The sequence below is a fragment of the Podarcis pityusensis genome, assembly GCF_964106645.2.
Source record: "Podarcis pityusensis genome assembly, chromosome: 7".
NCBI lineage: Eukaryota > Metazoa > Chordata > Lepidosauria > Squamata > Lacertidae > Podarcis > Podarcis pityusensis.
Genome location: NC_138031.1, coordinates 23,611,873 through 23,633,671, shown reverse-complemented (window position 1 = coordinate 23,633,671; position 21,799 = coordinate 23,611,873). Strand labels below are relative to the sequence as shown.

General features: G+C 42.5%; 1 protein-coding gene across 3 annotated transcripts in view; it reads left to right on the top strand.

The window, feature by feature from the left end:
- The first annotated feature begins 1,663 nt into the window (after window positions 1–1,663).
- The window catches only part of SPAG1 (sperm associated antigen 1), a 33,148-nt gene continuing 13,012 nt past the window's right edge, over window positions 1,664–21,799 (top strand). Inside the window, exons 1-12 of one of the 3 annotated variants that reach the window (XM_081014006.1) lie at window positions 1,664–1,680; window positions 4,201–4,342; window positions 5,027–5,186; window positions 5,313–5,438; window positions 6,217–6,284; window positions 11,981–12,093; window positions 12,875–12,980; window positions 14,333–14,463; window positions 16,356–16,462; window positions 17,950–18,112; window positions 19,587–20,006; window positions 20,368–20,467. In XM_081014006.1, coding sequence (XP_080870132.1) covers window positions 4,203–4,342; window positions 5,027–5,186; window positions 5,313–5,438; window positions 6,217–6,284; window positions 11,981–12,093; window positions 12,875–12,980; window positions 14,333–14,463; window positions 16,356–16,462; window positions 17,950–18,112; window positions 19,587–20,006; window positions 20,368–20,467 — 1,634 coding nt within the window. In that variant the 5' untranslated portion in view covers window positions 1,664–1,680; window positions 4,201–4,202. The other 2 variants (XM_081014004.1, XM_081014005.1) reach the window with 2 other exon arrangements.

The following is a 21,799-nucleotide window of genomic DNA, read 5'->3' as shown; positions in this document are numbered from 1 at the left end:
CAACTTATCACCAGCATCATCACAAATTTGTATGTCATATTTCTGCTCTGAAATTTATCCTTGGATATCTCTTCTGGCTGAAGGAAATGGTACAATATACTCTGCAATACTCGGGCAATATACTCTGTAAGAACAACACAGGCAACAATCACTATATAAAAGAACGAACATGATTACTTACCTGTTTCTTGTTATAGTCAATTTCTATTTTGTGACTTTGTACGATATGTATATCATTGAAAAACCAATTAAAATAGTTAAAAAATCATTTAAGGTCTAATGTGATTGTAGCATCCAAGTCAAACAGGTGGCTAAATCTAGTTGTTAGACTCTCTTATGTTTGAAGGGATGGAAAGATGCATGGGGTGATGATAGTGGGTTCAGAACCAGGTTAGTGTAATGGTTAAAAGAATCAGATCTTCAAATGCTTGCTTGGCCTTGAAGCCCTCTGAGGGCATCAAACCTATTTTTCTTTAGCTTTGTGTACTTTGCAGAGCCCTAATAACTTGTCCTAAATGCCTTGCCATCTGATGGTGCAGAAATAATACAAATTGCCACCAGCTGTATGAAGAACCAAGTATTGTCTCCATTTACTGTTCCTATGCCATCAATTTCCAGCAAGCAGATGGAGAAAAGCTGGATCTCTTTTTTTCTCTTTTGTGTTAAATTGCAGCGTAACCCTGACATCTACTCAGAAATAAATCCTGTTGAATTTAATTGAGGGTTAGGCTAAGGCTGCAACTCGATAACTCCACCTAGTAGTGTGAGGCCCCATTGATTTAAATAGGATTTGCATCTCTGTGTACAGGGTTAGAATTGTGCTACTACTTGTGTATTCCATTGTGCAGGTATCTTGTTTGCCTCCTTGAGCCTACTAATGAAAAGCCACCTTTAAGGCGGCATATCGGTTGTACTGTTCTTATAGCAGAAGTTTAGTCCTGGGTGTTTTTTTTAATTAATTATGATGATGCTTTTTAGTTGCTGAACTTCATTGTTTTTAATATTTAGTATACCTGAAGGAGCGTCTCCACCCCCATCGTTCTGCCCGGACGCTGAGGTCCAGCGCCGAGGGCCTTCTGGCGGTTCCCTCATTGCAAGAAGCAAAGCTACAGGGAACCAGGCAGAGGGCCTTCTCGGTAGTGGCGCCCGCCCTGTGGAACGCCCTCCCATCAGATGTCAAAGCACTAAATAACTACCTGACATTTAGAGGGCATCTTAAGGCAGCCCTGTTCAGGGAAGCTTTTAATCTGTGATATTTTACTGTATTTTTTGTTTCTATGGAAGCCGCCCAGAGTGGCTGGGGAAACCCAGCCAGATGGGCGGGGTACAAATAATAAATTATTATTATTATTATTATTATTATTATTATAATTGCTCGCTGGTTTTGTTCGGCGAATGTAAAACATGGTAGGATTGGGATATATTTAGAACAAATTCAATAGACAAGAAGACGAAACAATAAATCGTTTTTAGATGTACGCTTTAATAAAGTGCGGAAGGAGGGGAACGAGCGTCTGCCTTCACAACGTTGGCAAGCCGCCCTTTCCAGAGCGACGGCGTTGGCGAAGCAGCGTCTCCTTAGCAACCGCCCCGCGCGGCCCTCGGTGAAGACTGTCTTCCTCGCGCGACGGTGCTGAGGTGGTGGTGGGCCGCTCGCCTTCTGCGCATGCGCTTGAGGGGGTACGTTTTGTTGCTCGAGCGAATTCTATTTAAAAAGTGGCTCTCGGCGGGGCCACCTGTAGGGTTTCACTCAGCGGCGCCGGTTCAAGGCCGCTCCGAGCGGCGAGGGGTGGCGGCAGAGCGTTGCTGGGGTCTCTCTCCTGTGGAAAGGACGTTGGAGTGGCGGCGTTCGCTGGGGAAGGAAGCAGGTAGGAGTGTCCGGTGCCGGGCAGGGGATGCTGTGTGTGGCCGTTTGAGGATAACGGCAGGAGGAAGAGGGAGGGCGAGGAATCGCGGAGGATGGATGGGGAGGGCTGTGGGAGATCTGGGGGGGGGGGGCGAGTCTAGGGTGATGCAAATGGGGAAGGTGCAATGATGCTGAGAGGCAGCTATACTTGGTAGAACAGGCTTCATTAGGGGGGCAAACAGGTGGTGTGCCAATGTATGTTTTTCTTTCTTAAAAAATAATAATTCTGATTTTTCTCTCCAGTAAGTTCAGGGTATGCTTTTCTCTGACTGTCTTCACAGCAACCCTGTAAGGTAGGATAGATTGTGGTGGTAATTGGCCTGAAGTCACTCAGCTACATGGGTGTAGCCAGATACCCCCCCCCCCAATCAAGTAAATAAATAAAAATGCTCAAGTAACTGACGAATCGTGTCACATGGAGCTCAGTTCTGCCCCCCAACATAAATCCTGCCCCCCCCCCACAACATAACTCCTGGCTATGCCCATGCTCAACCACATGGGCATTTGAAACTGCAAAAAGCCTCAACGGTATATATTACATGGGCAGCATACATGCGCAGCTGTTATCTTTCATGCTCCTTTTCCTACCCCCCATGGGCGCAGCTGCCCCCAATCAATTAAAATCAATACAAATTTGAGGTTCTGCCCCCCCTAACAAAAGCCCGCCCCCTAACTAAAATCCTGTCTATGCCCATTCCTCCCACCACCCCCCTTATTGCTCTAAGGGTGAACAAAGGGGTGTGACTGCTGTTGCTAAGGTCAGTTGTTGATTTTTGTGGGAACTGGGGCTAAGGCTGTAGAAATTACTTTGATAAAGGGGCGCTGGCTAGGCCCTTAAAATACTCATGGTACAGGTCCCTACCACAAATTCGTATGTGCTGCTTTATACAGATAGGTAAAAATTTAGACCTCTGGGCACATTTAGATGGTTGGTGGCTGGAGTCTTGCCAGCTCTGTGCTTTAAATCTATGCCCAGATGCCCTGTAAGCAAATAAAAGCATTTTATTTTAATTTTTTTATTTTAAAAAAAAAAAAGGAGAGGGAAGGAGATCGGGGGCCCAGCACAAATGAGCCAGTCATTTCAGACTTTCATATAGAATAAAGCAGAATACCTTCAAAATGTTGTTATTTTGGGAGCTTGCTGCATGTACTGAAAAAGTGAGGCTTGTTTCCATGGTGTTGTGAAACTGCGTAGGGCAGGGCCTAATTTCAGGAGATGGTGATCTCCTGAAATTTCTGAGCTTTGTGGCTCACTTCAGTACATAGCAACAGTTGCTAGTGGATTATTTATTTATTTGCTGCAACCTGTTCCTTTTTTTTAACTGTAGAGGGCATTGTCCTTGAATTATTCTTTATAAAAAACGTATTTCCCCATTACAGTGCTGAAATTGTGTTTTGATGCTACGTTGTAGGCTTAAATGATTCTTGTTTTATTTTTTATGTTTCAAAATGGGGATGGGTCAAAATTTTCTGGCATTCCATTTTAATGGGAAATTAGAGGGTTTGTTTGTTTTTTAATTGATGCTGACATTTTGCACTTGATAACTTGTACACAGTAAAATACTCAGTTTTCTTATAAACTGTAGCATTATAAACCATGTTCAAGAAATGAGCTTGTAGGTATTCTGTATGATTTGCATAAGGAGAACAGAAGGTAAATAATGTGGAAGATCTCTCACAACAGATAATTCACAAATACACAATGTTCTCCGAACCTATGATTCTCTAAGATCATTAGTCACATAATTTGCAGACAAAATTCAATCAATGGATTTATTTATATGCAAATGGATCTGAGAATAATTCTCACAAATAGGATTATGTTCAGTTAGTCTGTGTTATGGAAAAAAGTTTGACATTCAGATGGCTGCCAAATCTGAATGAACATAAACATTATGAAGTCTGCACTTGGCATGTTGTAATAAAAAGCAATTGTTATTGCAAATACAAATAAGAAAACAGTGGCTGCAAAGATTTAGAAACAAAAGCAGAATTATTCATGTGAAAAATTCTGCTGAGGAAATTCTTTTCACTTAATCATGTTTTTTTTTCTAGCAGTAGCTATTTATACATATAAGCATTCATGGTGCATAAAGTACTGCCCACACAAAAAGTCCTGGTCCTATAAATTGTTCCATTTCAATGGACTGAAGCTAGAAGGATTTAAAACAGCTGCATATGTACATAAGAGATTATAACATAAGAGATTATAACACATTATTCAGTGAGCTTATGCAATTTCAAAATATATATGAACACTGGGAAAATTTAAATATTACCTTTTATATTTCTAGTTATGAGTGCTGACCAAGTTTCATGCTTGTTAAGCCAAGGAACAACAAAAACATATCAAATTCCTATTGAGCATCTGGACTACAAATTCATTGAAACATGCAAAGATGTTAAGCATTTGGAAAAGATTCTTAAGATATTAAGGTAAACATTTAAATTACATATTTATTTTATTATGGTTTGCATATTTTTATTCATATTAACTAAACATTAACTAGAAACTAACAAGGCCATCACTTCTTTTAGAACCTTGTCAGAAAATTTGTTTAAAAGCTAAATATTGTCATAATTTAAAATAAGTGAAAATAGTTTAGTCTTGCTAGCATGGCATTAGTATAACATAAATTGGTTGTTTGGACTGAGGAGGTGATATATTTATACTAGCTAAGGCTGGGATATTCAGATTTAAGATTTTACAGACCTTTTGGTCATGCAGAATTGAGCCATTGAATGGTTATTGAGCTTAAAAAAGCAATACAAAAACAATACAAAATGTAGCAATGTCAGCTGTAAACTACTTACAAGTCTAGAGCAAATCAAACAAAAATAGTGGAAGTCTTTATATCAGAAGGGGGGGGGGGTGTTATAACAACTCCTGAAGTTAATATTTATGATTTATGCTTTAAAAATTGCTATTGCTGATATCTATTGTTGTATGTGCGGAGATCCACTCATCCAGCAGGACTTATTCTTTCTCTGCACTCTCTCTTGAGTTTTCCCTAACCTGTCATAGCATATTTTGAGGATGCATAGGGGCTACAGGGGACAGAAGAGAATTCCTGTTGTGCTTACAGAAGTTCGTATAATGTCACATTTATTAATTTTTAGATCTGGTGAAGAAGGCTTCTATCCTGATCTTGTATTATTTTGTGAAAAACGCATTGAGTCTTTGGCTCCAAATAGCAGAGCTCTGCGAAGAGATAAACCTGCAGCCACTGCTTCTGATTTTACTACTGAGGAATGGAAAGAAATAGAGAATGAAATGAAGGTATTGCACTTCTTCATTCTGTAGCATGCTAATTTTGTATGTGACTTTTAAATAACAAATAGTTGTTGCCTGGTAAAAAAACAATTTCAGATTTTGAAATATGTTTATGTTTTCTATTTCTTTCAGAGCTGGATTACCGAAATGAAAGAAGACGAGTATAAAATGCGGTATGCTACAACGGACGTGTTCAAGGAGAAAATGGAAAATTTGCCACCAGTTCGTAGTTCAGATAGCTCTCTTCCTTCTAGACAGGTGGGAATCTGTGTTTCTATACAATATTCAATATCTATATATGATTTTTTTAATGTGTTGTTGGCATCTGACTAAGTCATACCTGAAGGAGACCCATTGAAACATGGCCAACTTGTCCCTATTTCAGTAGGTCTACTCTGAGTATGACTTGGTCATATGTCAAATGGGAGGGGGAAAACATCTAATAACCCTGGAGAGAAGTACTCCACAATGGAACATTTGTCACAGGACCCTACTTGATTCAATTCAATTCAGGACCCTACATTCAAATTCTGTGAGTGCCAGTCGTGTAAAAGGAAGCTATCAGTAGGTTCAGGGCATCTCAAAGGTTTGCAGAAATAGGGGAAAAGTACAAACAAACCCCAATCAGCCCAGTGATGGCAGAGCATTCCATGCCCACTAACTGGAGGTGAGGAATGGAAAGCTGGAGGGAGAGGGGCTGGATTCTTGATGAGACAGCACTCTGTGCTGCAATGTTTAATTGCAAGTCCCACTTGGTTATGTATGTTGGCAGATGATATGTTTGCAATTCTCATTTTTTCCCATATGAGAATTTTTAATATCGAAATATTGACATTTATTCTTAGTTGATAAGCACATGATTGTAGAAAGGTTAGCAAGTGATTGAGTTCCTTACTGAACATATGTGAACTCCAAAACCTCAGTTTGAGGTAGCTAAAACATGTTATAATGCTCATATTACATGAAATGAAAAGTAACAAAACAAATTCTTTGATGAAGCTTATTTTTTTATATCTTGTGTGACTTCTCATTCTAGAGCAAAACTTCAAGAAATGGTGTAATAAAGAATAAAAATGTACCAAGGGACTATAGAGAGTGGGATAAGTATGTCAGATACCTTCTGCATATTGTTTAATTCAGTTATTTTCTAATGTTCTATCTAGGTTGGTTTTGAAAAAGTGAGGGTTGTTTCTATGTTAACGTGCCCTTGAAATTCTCAAAATCTCACAGGGCTAACTATAGACAAATGGTATTCGAAAGTCTAGTATTAATGGAGAACTTTACACAAAAATTGCATGTTGGGAGAAAGCGTTCTAAATATGAGTTGTATTCAACATCAAGATAAGGCAAGTATTTGATCTGTGCAATAATTTTTCCTTGCACAACATCTTGCTTGCCCTGCCAATATCCTCCTTAAATTGTGGTGCCCAGACCAGGGGACAGTACTCCAGGTATGGTCTTTCCAAGGCAGAATAGAGCAGTACTCTTACTTCATTTGATAGGGGCACTATACACCCTAGAATAGCATTAGCCTTTTTTTGCTGCTGCATCACACTTTTGACTCACATTAAATGTGTGGTCTACTAAAACACCTAGATCCTTTCCCACATCTTATATTTGTACAGCTGGTTCTTCCTACTTAAGAGTAGAACGTGCCCACTGCTGCAGCTCAGTTGGTTAGTGAAATATACTCAGAGTCGCAAAGTGATTTCATGCTCTTTATTTAGCTCATAGTGGTGAGGAGGAATGAATAAATGTCCCCTCACAGTATCTGCTTTATATACATTATTTACACAATGGGCTGCACATGATTGGCTAATTCTGGAATTCTACTGTAAGCCAATCAGGTTGTGGATTCACTTCTATCTGGAGCAGGATTGGGTGGTTCCTGCCAACCAATCAGACTGCTGCATTGTTCTAGGACCAATCAGACTGCTGCATTCTGAATCCTATTGTTCTAGGACCAATCAGACTGCTTCAGTTTGGATCCTATTCAACTCAGTACATAACACCCCTCCCCTCTAAGTTCCAGTCCTGCCCGGGAGGTCGCATTCATAGTCCTCAAGGTATGCCGGCGGCCTACGTGTGCGTTGTGGCCTGGGGTGTTCCCTGGTCCGGGCTCCGGGTTCTGGCTCGTGTTCCAAGGATGCTGGCTGTGATGCGGCTGTTTGGTCTGGTGCAACCGGCTCGCTCAGTCGTGGTTCTGGTTCCGGTGTCCTTTCGGCCTCACGGGTCCTCTCTGTATTTACTGATTCTGCCTCTCCTGCTGGCCCCTCCTGCTCTATGGGCCTCACTGCCCCGCTGTTCCCTTGGGACTCCTCTGACCTGTCCTCCTCCTGGTTTTCTCCCGGGAATCGTCGCCGTATCTGGTCGCAGTGGCGGCGCCAGCATTGCCCCCCATCCGTTAGCACCTCGTACGACACGGGGCCAGTGACCCTGGTGATTGTGGCGGGTACCCATGCTGGGCCTGCCCCAAAATTCTTTGCGTACACTGGGTCCTGGGCCTCGAAGGTCCGGGGGTTCCTGCCTTCCCCCACCACTACCTCATCCTGAGCTCTATCGGGGTGAAGGCGGTCCAATCTGATTGCAAGGCGCCGACCCATTAGTAGTTCAGCGGGGCTCCGGCCAGTCGTTGAGCTGGGGGTGCTGTGCTGTGCTAGAAGGAATGTGGCAAGGCGGTACTCCCAGTCCCCTTGCGTCATGCGGCGAAGGGTGTCCTTGGTGGTCCGCACCATGCGTTCTGCTTGGCCATTGGTGGCAGGGTGGAACGGCGCCGAACGGATGTGGCGGATGGCGTTCTGCGCTGTGAAGGTTTGGAATTCTCCTGACGTAAATGCAGTCCCGTTGTCTGAGACGAGAGTGTCAGGGAGCCCGTGGGTTGCAAACAGCCTGCGTAGTACCCGGATGGCTGCGGACGTGGAAGTGGACGGTACCAGTGCGACTTCCAGCCATTTGGTGTAGGAGTCCACCACTATGAAGAATGTTTTCCCCTGAAAGGGGCCAGCGAAATCCACATGCAGGCGTGACCATGGTGCTCGGGCGGACTCCCAGGACTGGACTGGGGCCCTTGGGGGATCTGGGCGGGATTCTTGGCAGGCCTGGCAGTGTTTGACCCAGGCCTCTATCTCTCCATCGATCCCCGGCCACCACACATAACTCCTGGCAAGGGCCTTCATTCTTACTACCCCTGGATGTGTCTCGTGTAGGGCTGTGAGGACCCTTTTGCAGAGGGGCTGGGGAACAACGACTCTGCTTCCCCATAACAGGCACCCCTTGTGGGCCGACAGTTCATGTTTGCGGGTTGTGTAGCCGGCGAATTCTGGCCCGGGGCTGCTGCTGGGCCATCCCCTCCACACCCAGTCCAGGACCCGGGAGATGACCCTATCTTTCTTGGAATGGTGTGCAACTTCTTGTGCCTGAATGGGGCGGTCGGGAAGCAGCTCCAGGCTCATAACCTCTTGTGCAGGTGCTGGGTCAGGGCCTGTTTCCGGTAGTGGTAGCCTGCTGAGGGCGTCCGCATGGCCCATCGCCTTCCCAGGTCGGTGAATCAGTGCATACTGGTAGCTGGCAAGGAAAATTGACCACCTGAGGACGCGAGGAGACAGCACTTGGGGGGTCTGCTTTTCGGGGGCAAACAAGCCAAGCAACGGCTTGTGGTCAGTCACCACGGTGAAGGGCCGCCCGTACAAGAAATCATGGAATTTTTTTACTCCCTTTACGATTGCCAGACCCTCCTTGTCGATTTGCGAGTAGTTCCGCTCGGTTGTGTTGAGTGTCTGGGAAAAGTACGCCACCGGTACCTCTCTTCCATCCGGGAGTTGGTGCCCCAGGACAGCTCCAATGCCATAGGGTGAGGCGTCGCATGCTAGCACCACCGGCAGCCTCTCGTCGAAGTGTGCCAAGACCGAGTTTGAGACAAGCAAGTCCTTGACTGCCTGGAATGCGGCCTCCTGGCGCTGGCCCCACACCCAAGGGGCCCGCTTGTCCAGGAGTCTGTGTAGGGGCTCCGCTACCGCCGCCTTGTGGGGAAGGAAGGAATGGTAAAAGTTCAATAGTCCCAAGAAGGCCTGAAGTTCAGTCTTGCTCTTGGGCGCTGGGGCATCACAAATGGCCCGTACCTTGTCCCCAGTCGGGTGGACCCCTTCTGCGTCCACCATAAATCCCAGAAAGTCCACCTGAGGCACTCCTAGTAGACATTTTTCCCGCTTCACCTTGAGACCCGCCGTCTGGAAACGGTGCAGAACGGTGCGGAGGCGGTCCTCAAACTCCTCTGGTGTGGGGCCGGCAATCAACACATCATCGAAGAAGGGGGTGACGCCAGGAATCCCTTTAAGGAGAGAGTCCATTATATTCTGGAATATGCCTGGTGCCACGCTGACACCGAATTGCAGCCGCTTTACCCTGAACGCTCCTCTGTGCGTCACAATCGTCTGTGCCTCTGCTGTGGCCTCATCTACTGGCAGCTGTTGATATGCTTGGGCCAAGTCCAGCTTGCCAAAAATTTTCGACCCAGCCAGGGTGGCAAGGACATGGCTGACCACTGGCACTGGGTATGCGTGGGCCGTGAGGGCCTTGTTTATGGTACATTTGTAGTCTGCGCAGATGCGGACCGAACCATTAGGCTTGACGGGTGTGACGATTGGGGTTTCCCAGGGAGCATTAGGCACCGGCTCCAGCACTCCTTGCTCTACGAGTCGGTCCAATTCCTCGTCTATACGGGGTTTCAAGGCGAACGGGACCCGGCGGGCCTTGAGCCTGACCGGTCGTACTGCGGGGTCAAGCTGTAGCGCAATGGGGGGGCCCGTATACTGTCCCAATTTCCCATCGAAAACCCCTGGAAATTCCTTGCATATGGCGTCCACGTCCACTTGTAAGCTAGTGTGGTTCACCCCGGTGACAGCTAGCCCCAGTGGTCCAAACCATGCCAATCCCAGTAAGCTAATGTAGGGGCCCTTGACCACAAGCAAGTCCAGTTGCCGCGTCCGCCCTCGGTATTGCACCCTGAAGGTCCCCACCCCCATTGTGGGGACCTTACGTTTCTGGAAGTCCCGGAGGGTGAATGGGGCCGGCCTGAGTTTGGGACCCCCAGTGGGACACAGTTTCCTTAAGGTCCTTGCCGAGATTATGGATAGAGTTGAACCCGTGTCAAGCTCCATGCGGCATGGGGCCCCCTCTATCTGTACCTCTACATAAATTTTCTCTACGTTGGGGTGGGGCAACTGGTATACCTGGAAGTCCGTGAGCTCCGTCGAGTTGCCTTGGTGCGTTGGGCCCCGGGACCTGGGGCTCTTGGATTGGTCATCTGATGCCTGGTGTCGGGTGGGCCGAGCCCGACACACCCGGGCGATGTGTCCCGATTTTCTGCACTGCCTGCACTCTGCGTTGCGGAAACGGCAGGTCCTCCTCTCGTGACTCTCCCCGCAGCTTGCGCAGTTCCCTCCTTCTCGTCGAGGCAGCTGTGGTCTGTGCGCTGCTTGAGTGCGCTGCTGTACTCGGTGCACCTCCTCCCTGTCGGATCCTGAGTCGTCGGTGAGGTCTTCATGGTGGACCCTCGGTTGGGATGGCAGGCTCGGCCGTGCCTCTTGGGTCGACCTCTCGGCAGCTTCTGTTGCCAGGGCCTCCTCCAGAGCGACCTGGAACGTTAGGTCCTTCTTAGCGTAGAGGCGTCGTTGCAGCTTCTCATCCTTCAGGCCACCGACGAGGCGGTCACGAAGCATGTTCTCCAGCTCTGAGAAGTTGCAGAACCGGGCGGCTTGGCGGAGAGAGGTCACAAACCCAGTTATGGTTTCCCCAGGGGCTTGCCGCTTTGCGTAGAAGGCATTTCGACGAGCCACCACTGAGGGCTGCGGCGAAAAGTGCCCCTTCAGCTGTTCCATTATTGTTTTGTATGGAACAGTAGCGACGTCTTCAGGCGCAAGGAGAGCCCGGGCAATTTCAAACGTCTCCTCTCCGCAGACGCTGAAGAATATCGCCCTCTTCTTGGCGTCTTCTTCGTCGGTGACCCCTTTGGCTTCTAGGAGGAAGGTGAAACGGGAGGCGTACGCTTCCCAGTCTCCAGATGCTGGGTTGAATGGCGAGAAGCTGCTGTTGGCTGCCATTCTGAGTTCCTTGTGCCCCGGAGCTGAAGCCTGGATACACGGTGCGAGGCAGCGGTGCGGCAGTTGGCGGTGCTGCGGTGCTGTGTGTGGCAGTCAGCTCAGCGGGATCCCACCTTCGTCGCCAGTGAAATATACTCAGAGTCGCAAAGTGATTTCATGCTCTTTATTTAGCTCATAGTGGTGAGGAGGAATGAATAAATGTCCCCTCACAGTATCTGCTTTATATACATTATTTACACAATGGGCTGCACATGATTGGCTAATTCTGGAATTCTACTGTAAGCCAATCAGGTTGTGGATTCACTTCTATCTGGAGCAGGATTGGGTGGTTCCTGCCAACCAGTCATACTGCTGCATTGTTCTAGGACCAATCAGACTGCTGCATTCTGAATCCTATTGTTCTAGGACCAATCAGACTGCTGCCTTTTGGATCCTATTGTTCTAGGACCAATCAGACTGCTTCAGTTTGGATCCTATTCAACTCAGTACATAACAGTTAGAGTGAGGTGCTGATAATGCCAAGATCATGGGTTTGATCCCCGTATGGGCCACCTTCATCTTCCTACATTGCAGATTAATGGTCCATCATACCCTTAAACTATGTAGGTGTGAAGTCTTGCTATAGTTAAACACACATTTGTATAATTTATGGATGTTTATTATTACAATGTAAATATATTAAATGCTTTTCCATTTTTTAAGGTTTGATGTGGAAAAAGAATGTTCCAAAATTGATGGTTATGAGGAAAATAAGAGTAAACCCAGCTTTAAAACTACTAACAAAGGGTTACCAAAATCTGATATAGACACAACAGGTAGGTTTTCATTCAATACTACAGTGATTTTGGTTGCTGTTGCCTTTTATTGAAAAATAAGAAATTTACTACTCATAGGAATCTGTTTTCAAAAATACTGTGACGTGATGCTCATATAGAATTATGACAATTTTGTATGAATTTGTTTATCAGTGTTGTATGCATTGTCAGTAACTCCTGTATATATCCAATGTCTGCCTATCCTTTCCCAGAAGCATTTCCCCCCATTTTACCACGTTACTTCAAAATTCAGTAATGCAGTCAGTACTGCTGAATTACAGCATTTAAAAATCCTGTGTTTTTGATTGCATAATTCTGCTAAGGTAGTAGAGAAATCAGCAATATAGCTAGAAAACATTTTTTTGGAAACAGGGTTTTAAAATGTTATAACCCTTACCTTGAAAAAACAGCATACCCTTAAACAATAAAGCAAAAAATTCCAAAGTGTAGTTTCAACCACTGTATAATTGCCTACTTTGACTACTACTAGTATTTCAGGATCTCAGAGGTGCTTCCCAGCCTTGTTACAGGAGTTCCTTTTAACTGGACAGACTGTTAATTAAATTTGTTACCTTCTGTATACAAAGTATGTGTTCAACTATTGAGCTATAGCATGTTGCCTGAAGTGGGTGGAGGCTCAAATCAACACAATAGAGCACTTGTAGATTATGTCTTTTACAATATTCTCTCTCTCATATTCTTTCTCTGTAGCATTAAAGAGAAATGTTTTTGGTTTTGCCTGCAATTTTTCTTGCTTTAATATGTAATAGATATTTTCTAGGTTTGACTACAAAGGAAAAAATCTTCATTGCTAATCGTGAAAAAGAAAAAGGAAATGAAGCATTTGTTACAGGAGACTACAAAGAAGCAGTTATCTACTATACTCGGTGAGTCATCCATAGTAATTATTAGCCTGCTGCAGTAGTAGTAGTAATCATAATAATTTATTTATTTATACCCCGCCCATCTGGCTGGGCTTCCCCAGCCACTCTGGGCGGCTTCCAACAAAATATTAAAATACAGTAGCAACCTGGATGCAAGGCAGGCATTAATATGTAGTCTTAAAAGTTACAACTTCCATTTAAAAAATCATTTAGCTGCTTCACTATCAACTTCATTGTTTAACCATTGTTTATGGTGTGCATTTTTCTGTGCATATGTTTTTCTGTGCATATGTTGTTTAGCCACACAGCAACCCTCACAATAAGGCATTCTAGACTGAGACTGTGTATTGACAAAAACCTCAAGAACTTGAAAGTGCGACATGACACTATTTTTTTGCCTTCTTATCCTGTCCTATTAGGCAGCAAAAATGGCTTGGACTGATCCTGATTGTATTGAATATGGTATATATAGATGCCTTCTTCCTGTTGGTTTTTGCAGTTGTGCTGGGCTTTGTTAGAGGTTTGAAACCCGGCATAACTGTGGGGATGACTCCCACCCTCCTCCAGTTCCAAATTTGTAGGTGGAGAACTAGAATTTATTTTGGCACTGGACAGCTGATGTACTTGATGTACCCCTGCTGCCCATTACCCAAATGAGCCTATGCCAACCTTCACCTCCAAAGCCAGAGAGAAAACTTGTGCTTGTTTTGGTACTAAGCAGCAGAGGCACTTTGTGAATCTTTAACTGCCCAATGCCAACATGGCAGGCCACAGCCTTCGTCTTCCGCTTGGAGTTGGTGCAACATAGTTTGCTCTGTAACTCAGTGCAGCTGCAGGGGATTATCCCAGCTCTACCTTCACTTCTAAGCTGGAGAGTTCATCATCATTGACATATGTAACTTTTGCCATGACAAGGGTGACAGGCAGAATTGTAGATCACTTGGCCTTTCTTACATGCTTTATCATATAGTCTTTATATTATAGCATTATGACTTGTAGTCAATTTTCTGCATTGAGTTGCATGGGATCAATAGAGAATGAAAATGGTTAGGTAACTACAGAAAATAATTTGTCCCTCTTTAGGCCTTTATGTGTATTCTTTATCTTCCTTTGCCATTTTCATTAGCAGATGGGAGGCCACACCCACTCTGATTGGATCTTTTACTCTTTTGACCTGTGCTTGTTTTCATTTGTACTCTGTAAGGTACTGTAACACTCCTATCTTTTTCATTCTTGGGTCTTCTGGCTTTACTTTGTAACAACATTCCCGCACCTTAGGCTTTAAGGCGTCACCTGACTCATTTCTGAAGTGTCTGTGTTCATTTCAGCCTGCCTAATGCCTCAGTATTTTGCAGGAGCATATCTGCCTTTCCCACTGTGGCTGCATACAATAATAAAGCTCAGGCAGAAATAAAACTTCAGAATTGGCATGTTGCTCATCAGGATTGTGAGACAGTGTTAAAAATGGACCCTGAAAACATAAAAGGTAAAATTAAAGAAATCACTTTTGAGGAATTAATGCTAGCAACAAATCTTTTTAAATTACCGGTAATGGAGCAAAATCAGCATAGGTGACAAACACTGGTTTTTGAAATTTGTGGATTGCATTCTGTGGAGTAACAACTCTCAAATATTTATTTTTCCACTTCTGCTATAGTGGGAAATGAATTGTTCAGCACATAGTGGCTTAGTACCCATGCTAAGTGCTTTACATGGTTTAGTGGAAGGGAATTGATGGGGGTACAGTATCTGTGCTTTGCCATTAGAACCCTGAATATTTTCCCACTCATCTCCAATATTCACTGGAAAAGCTTGTATCCCTTCAGTTCAAGGTAAATTCCGAGACAGGGCTAGCCAGGCGATGGTGGGAAAAATTTATTCCACGCAACAAGAGTTCCCCTTCCAACTATTAATCAGCTGAAGGAAGTTCAGTCTACTTTGTCTAAAGCAATTTATTGCAATCCTGACAGATGAAAAGTTGGCTTTTTCTAGACAGTGTAAAAGGGAAGTCCCCCCATGTCTAGGTACCGCCTTTTCCTAGTACCAAACTAAGTAAATAAAAAGGGAGAATAACAGAGCAATCCTACAGAGATCCGGGGAAGCACAAGAGTCTAAGCACAAAATAGGACATAAAGTGGTGCTGGTGGACTTATTTCCCTTATTCCTATCCCCAGTTGGTTTCAGTAGGTGGAAAGGTATGCCAGTTCCAGTGTTGGCATAGTTTGTATAAAACTTGCCACTACTGCAATGAAGAGGCATCCAGGAGTGGAACTCCTCCACCTGGTGAGGAAGGGATTCAGGGTTCCACAGCTGCCTTTCCTGGGAGTGTAGAATTCCTCCTTGAATAATGCTTGCACCTTTAAGAGATAGTTGGCCTCTCCCACTCACAGCAACTGTTATCTCTTTTGCTCTGTTTTCCCATGACAAGCGATTGTGTACAGATACTACATCTTGAATTTATGTGTACATGTCTTGCAATTCTCATACATACTTATACCCTGTGGGAGACTTTTTATAGTGTGGTTGTTGGACTAGGACCAGGGAAACCTGGCTTCAAGGTTAGCCCACTTTACAGATCGTTTTGACAATAAAACTGGGGAGTAACATAAGCCACCCCAAGGTCCTTGGAGAAAGAACAGCATAAAAATATAATGAATAAATAAGAAATAATGCCATGTTACATTATATAGGTTATTGCAGCTGTAATCACATCTCTTCTAGTGGGTTAATTTTTGGTAACAGATTATACTTTGATGGGAGACTGGGACAGACCAGAAATTTAGCGGAATGATTACAGTATTAAAATAAGGGTTGAGGATCTCATTCGCTTTTGGGCAGCCTTATAGGACCTTGTGCCATTGATGGGCAAGACTAGAGGCAAAAGTGGGCTAAGCAACTACTGCCATTTTTGCCTTGTGTACTGTAGGTTGGCTTCTTCACACTCGCACATCTCTCTGTTTTCTCCATTGCGGAAGCAAGAAGCCTTATTGGAGTTAAGGACACATTCCAGCCAGGCAAAAACACTAGAGTGGGGTGTAAAGAAGGACTGGTGATAGGTGTGGTTCAGAAGGGAGTGTGGCCTGGGGAAAACTTCAGGGGCCAGGTGGAGTGGCCTGGAGGGCTGCATTTGGCCCCTCGGCCTGATGTTCTGCATCCCTGCACTAACATGGATCCTTATATGTCAAGATGGTTTGTCAGCGTCAAATTGAAATTATTTTTAAACCATTCCTCTTTATTACAAAGCTATATTGCAATAGTTGCAAGTTATTATATAATTCAGAATTATTTTACATTTCCACAATTTCACATTATATTGACGTATTTATTATGTAACTTAGAATATTGCAATAAAATAATGCATTCTTTATTGATCTGCAGCTTTTATGCGCCGTGCCACTGTTTACACTAATCTACATAATTTCAAAGCAGCTGCAGAAGATTTCAAGAAAGTGTTACATATTGAGCCAGAAAATGCTATTGCTAAGGTAAGTATTAATTGTTGACTTCATGGACGTATTGTAAACTATGGATACCGTTTGTATTAGACATATTTACTATTGAAAGATGGTACACAATGAAATATATCTAATACAAATACTGTATTTGATACAAATACTGCCATCCCACAGATGGCGGCAGGTTAAACTGGTTTTTCAAAAGGGACAAAAGCAATAAGTTTCCATCAGCTGATCCATAGTGGAGAGCCCACCATTCACCCAACTATTACAATACCATATTTCTCCCAATTTTGATGCTGCTCTGCAAGCTAAGTTTTCTGATTTGGAGGGAAGGTCACACAGAAATAATCTGCACATTCTGAGGGTTCAAGAGAGATCTGAGCAATTGAATACCTCTGTGGTTGTAGCCACTCTGTTGTGGATATTGCTATGGTTCTGTACACTGAGTGGGCCAATTGCAGCCCAGTTCCTTCCAGAATGGGTATCTCAAGTTCCAGTGGCATAGCATGGCTTTCAACAAATCCTGTAGCCCTCAACCAGTGGAGTACAAGATTGCTAGCTAAGCCATTGCAGCAGATTGAGTGGGGCAATCTGGTATTGTGTATGCTGGGGATGTGGTATTGTGAGTTCATTGGCTCCCTATGTGGGTGTTGTCACTGGCACCGTCCCTGATTGGTGGGCTTTGGTAGTGTTTCTCTTGACACGGAAGGCATGTCAGCCTGCAGCTTTTTTCCCCCACTCTGGTTTGGCAGGTGACCTAAGTGGCACATACATGTCAGGAGAAGTATGGTAATGTATAATTGCTCCACACAATCTATTTATTAAATTTCTATACCACCCCTTGTCTGAGGATCACAGGGTGGTTTACCAATTACACATGATGAATTTAATATAGAAGATATTCTAAATGGCAAAAACAGAGTCTAGTTTTTCTTGCCCTTTCAGTAACTTAAGTTGGTGAATGAGTCTTTCTAATACGTACAGCAGTATTCAACAGATCTTTGGGCCAAATTGAGAAAGAAATCCTGAGCTGATTTCTAATGATGACCTATAGCCAGTCTGGTTCCAAAGGCCATCTTGATAGACTGATAGTAATGAAAGCATCAAACAAACTGTATTCAGTAATATCAATTGTGGTACTAAAACAGCTGCCTCATTCAGGATTTTAGACATTTCTACTTTAACAATCTCCCACTACAATACCACTACAGATAATTTAAAGCACAACTCCCAATATAATATTCCTACGTTTACAACTGTATTACCTGAATTTATTAGAGAACTACTACTGTACTGAACAGGTTCTTTTTAAATAGAATTTCCTATAGAGGTATATGTACTTTTCAGTTCTAAGTACTTTGGTTCTGATCTCACTTCTGACACTAGGTTCTCTAATTTTCTCCTTTTGCAATTACAGTATTATGTAATGTTGAAAATGTTGAGTGTATCTTTCAGCGGTGGAATAATTTGTGTATTTAAAATAATAATTAATAAATATTGCTGTATTACTACAGAAAAACTTGTTGGATATTGAGAAGAAGCTGAAAGAGTTGGAACCTATTTCTCAAAATAATAGCAAGGGGGAAAAAATACTTATTCAAGATATAGAAGACTCAGATGGTGATGAAGAACTAGGAGGAAAGGAAGCAGAATGTGAAAATGGCAGTGGAGATAAAAGTAATTTTAACTTGTTAATTGTTAATGGAAGGACATGGAGCTGACTGTAGTGTCACCTCACTGGAAGACAGTACTGCACATCATCCCAGTCTTGAGCAGTGTGAGATTCCAGGGGTTCCAGGCACTTACCCAGGGTTCGTGTTTCCTTCGGAATGAGGCACAGTGGAGACTGAGGTGTCTTTATGATATATGGTTTATTTACACGTATATATGTATACCTGAGCCTACGATGGAGGGGTTCACAGCATTAACATCCCAAGAGGGTCTTGCTTCCCCGATAGCTGTGGCCTGGAATTCAAACAGAAATCAAATATCTCTCTGATTCACCAGCTTCCCAACTTGTTTGTGTACAGTACTTAGACATACTTTCAATCTGTAATATTGCACATTATTCCCCACCCACTCCAATTTTCCTTTAAAAAGTTTTCATAGCATAACCTTGAACAGTTGTTTTTCATATGTCTTTTAACAGTAGATTTGCAGACACTGGAGCTATTTTAAGAGGGAAACGCTCATAAAGTTGTGGTCTTCTATTTTTGGTTTAAGATGGTATTAAACAATTTTGTTTAAAATTTTGTGTTTAGATAAGTAAGAAATAAACATGTTCAATATTGCAAGTTTTACTTTTAAAATCTGGAATTATTTGTTTTAGGAAGATGCTGCAAAATGATTATTTCACCTTTTTACAATTTCTTTAAAATGTCATTCTCTTTAAGATGATTATTTCATACTATTATAGGGGCTAACTGAGATAAAGCATATGGTAAATCTGTTTATCTGCTATACATTTTATATATTAAACATTCATAAAGTTTCTAAAACTGATCTCCAAATTGTTCACTTTAAGCAATCTATTCCTTTTTTCAGAGAATAGCAAGTGAATACAGCTCTACTAGTATAAAAACTGTTAATTGATTTATCCAGTACCATTTTGGCCCCTGCTATCTATTCTAGACCATTTGGATATGAATAAAAAGCCTTTTTGAAATAAAGGGTAGAAGAATTTATCCTGACCTTTTAGTGGACCTGAAACTGTATGTGAAACTTCACAATACAGAACATGGCTTAATCTTTTTATATGTTTGATATAGTCTCAAAAAGGTAGGTTGCAACTGTGACTTGAAATGCAGTTGTGATTTGCTGTCTAATTTGCTTGTCAGGCCAAATTTTAAGTTGAGCACCTAGTATTTAAAAGGTTAATTTCAAGGTGATTGTATCCCATTCAGAAGAGAGTAGTGCCAGTTCTTTAAAAATACTGATTTGACAGTGTTAAATTCCCACAATGGCAAACCGTTTATACTTAGCTGTGCAGTCTAAAAAGACTGCAGAAAATGTTATCTTTCATTTAATTCATTTCAGTAAGCTAATATGTGTGATATACCGGTACATGCTTTTAATCCACCCCTCCTTTGCTTTTACAAATGGTTCCTTCTGATGATGCAGAGTCTAACCTAGCCGATTAACTTCCTTGTAGAAACTGCTGTGCTAGTGGGAGGAGAGATCACAACTGAGAAGACAGAAATGGGGAATGCACAAAAGAAGTTTCCCAGCAAAGGAGATGGCTGTAAATGGGAACACAAGGAAGCTCAGAAGCTCAGAGACCCTTTGGACAATAGTGTTAAAAAAGGCACACCTGAAAAAAAGACAGCCAAGGTTTTACGAGATTCTGAAAATGAAGTAAATGGCTATCTGGGCAGTGACAAAAATAATAGTGAAAACAAGGAAGTAATACAGAAAAATGCAGAATCTTCAGCAGCTGGAAAAAACAGTTCTACTTTGCTCCCTTCCACTGCAGCAAAACTGAAAGCTGAAGGAAATGAATTATTTAAAAATGGACAATTTGGAGAGGCCGTCCTCAGATACTCAGAAGCAATTGAAAATGTAATTAGTTCTGGTGAGTTATATCTTTATGCAATTCTTATGGTGATTTTAAAATGTATCCTTTCTTCAATTAATATTTTTCTAGGGGAAAGCTGAATTTATCTGTACTAATTATATGGTTGTGAAAATATTCATATACAGTTGCCATGAGAATCAGATTTATCATGTAGAATTTCATTGTAACTGAGTTATGGGTGCATATTAAAGCAGTAGGATGTATTTATAGGTGATCCACTGAAAAAAAGATCCTTGAAGCTTTGCTTCATCAGCACAATTGCACTACTGCAATGCAACTTACAATCTACTGAAGTATTTCATACTAATAAAACTTGATTTCAGTGATCATAATCCACTGTAATTTTTTGTAATTTAAGGAATCCAAAGTCCAGAGGATCTAAGTATTTTGTATTCAAACAGAGCAGCATGTTACCTAAAAGAAGGAAACTGTGTTGACTGCATTCAAGACTGTAACAGGTAAATACCAATCTTACGCAGATAAACAATTCCCCCCCCCCATGATGAAAAGAGCATTTAACCTTCCTTTAAAGTGTTTAAACAGTTTGAAATGTGTAACCCCTATGAATATGATAGTATGTATTTCGTCAGAATGTGTTGGAAATCACTTCCTTGCTAAGAGGGAGGAAGATGAGAAAGACAGTTAATATTTCTCCAAGTTATATAAACATGTAAGGTTGGTTTGAATATAAAATTAAAGCAAGTTCATTACAGAATTGTATGTAAGTTCCTATAGCTATTAATGCGTTTTCCATTTGATTCCGGAGCCTAGAATTATGTTTGATATTATCCAGAATGTTTTAAGTAGTTGCATCATAATTGCAACATGATTGCAATTGTGTTGCAGTGGTTCCCAGAAAACACATTCTTGGTCTCTTAAGTATGGTGCAGTATAGGGTATAGTTCAGAAGGCAAATGTCTTGAATCCCTTCTCTCATCTAGAACATGAGGGGAAGGGTGTAGCTCACTGGTAGAGTATCTGCTTTTGCATGCTGAAAGTCCCAGGTGCGGCTCTTGGCACCTCCAGATCGGAGTGGGAATGTTCGCAGTTTGAAACCTAGGGAAGTCGTCACCAGTCTGTGTATACAATACTGACCTAGATTGACTAATGATCTTACTCAATACAAGGCAGCTTCATATATTCCTAACTTGCTGCTGGCTTTTCTAAAATGTATCCTCTTATACAGTGAATGTATTTAATCAGTATCTAATGAGTTAGACATAGCAGCAGAGCTATAGCTGTCCAGGCCTTGCCTTGTTAAATGCAGACATTAGACGGTCAATGTATTTTATACAGGGGTAGCCAGTGTGATGCCTTCCAGGTGTTATTAGACTGCACTGCCTGCAGCATGGTCATGATGAGGAATGATTGGAGTTGTAATCCAATAACGCCTGGACTCTGGAGGATGCCATGTAGGCTACCTTCTGTTAGGATTTCTGATTTAATTTCTGTTTTAATATAGTTAAATTTCTGAATTTCTGATTTAATAAACATTTTTCGATCACAATTTTGTTTAATAGCTCTTGAATCTCACAGGTGACATATAATTCCTAATTGTTAGGCAACTCACACAAGCTTTCAGGTGTCAGAGTTGTCTGAGACAACTAATCATGGTTATATAAAAATAAGTACAAAATAGGTTGGCATCTTTAATTGCACCAACTTTTGTTGGTTTAGAAATTTGAGAGTTTAGAAGTTACAAAGAACTTGTAGTAATGGGTAGTGATAACATTGGAGACAGTGCTTAACTCTGTCATTACTCACTGCTCAGAACTCTGCCTTGAAAATAA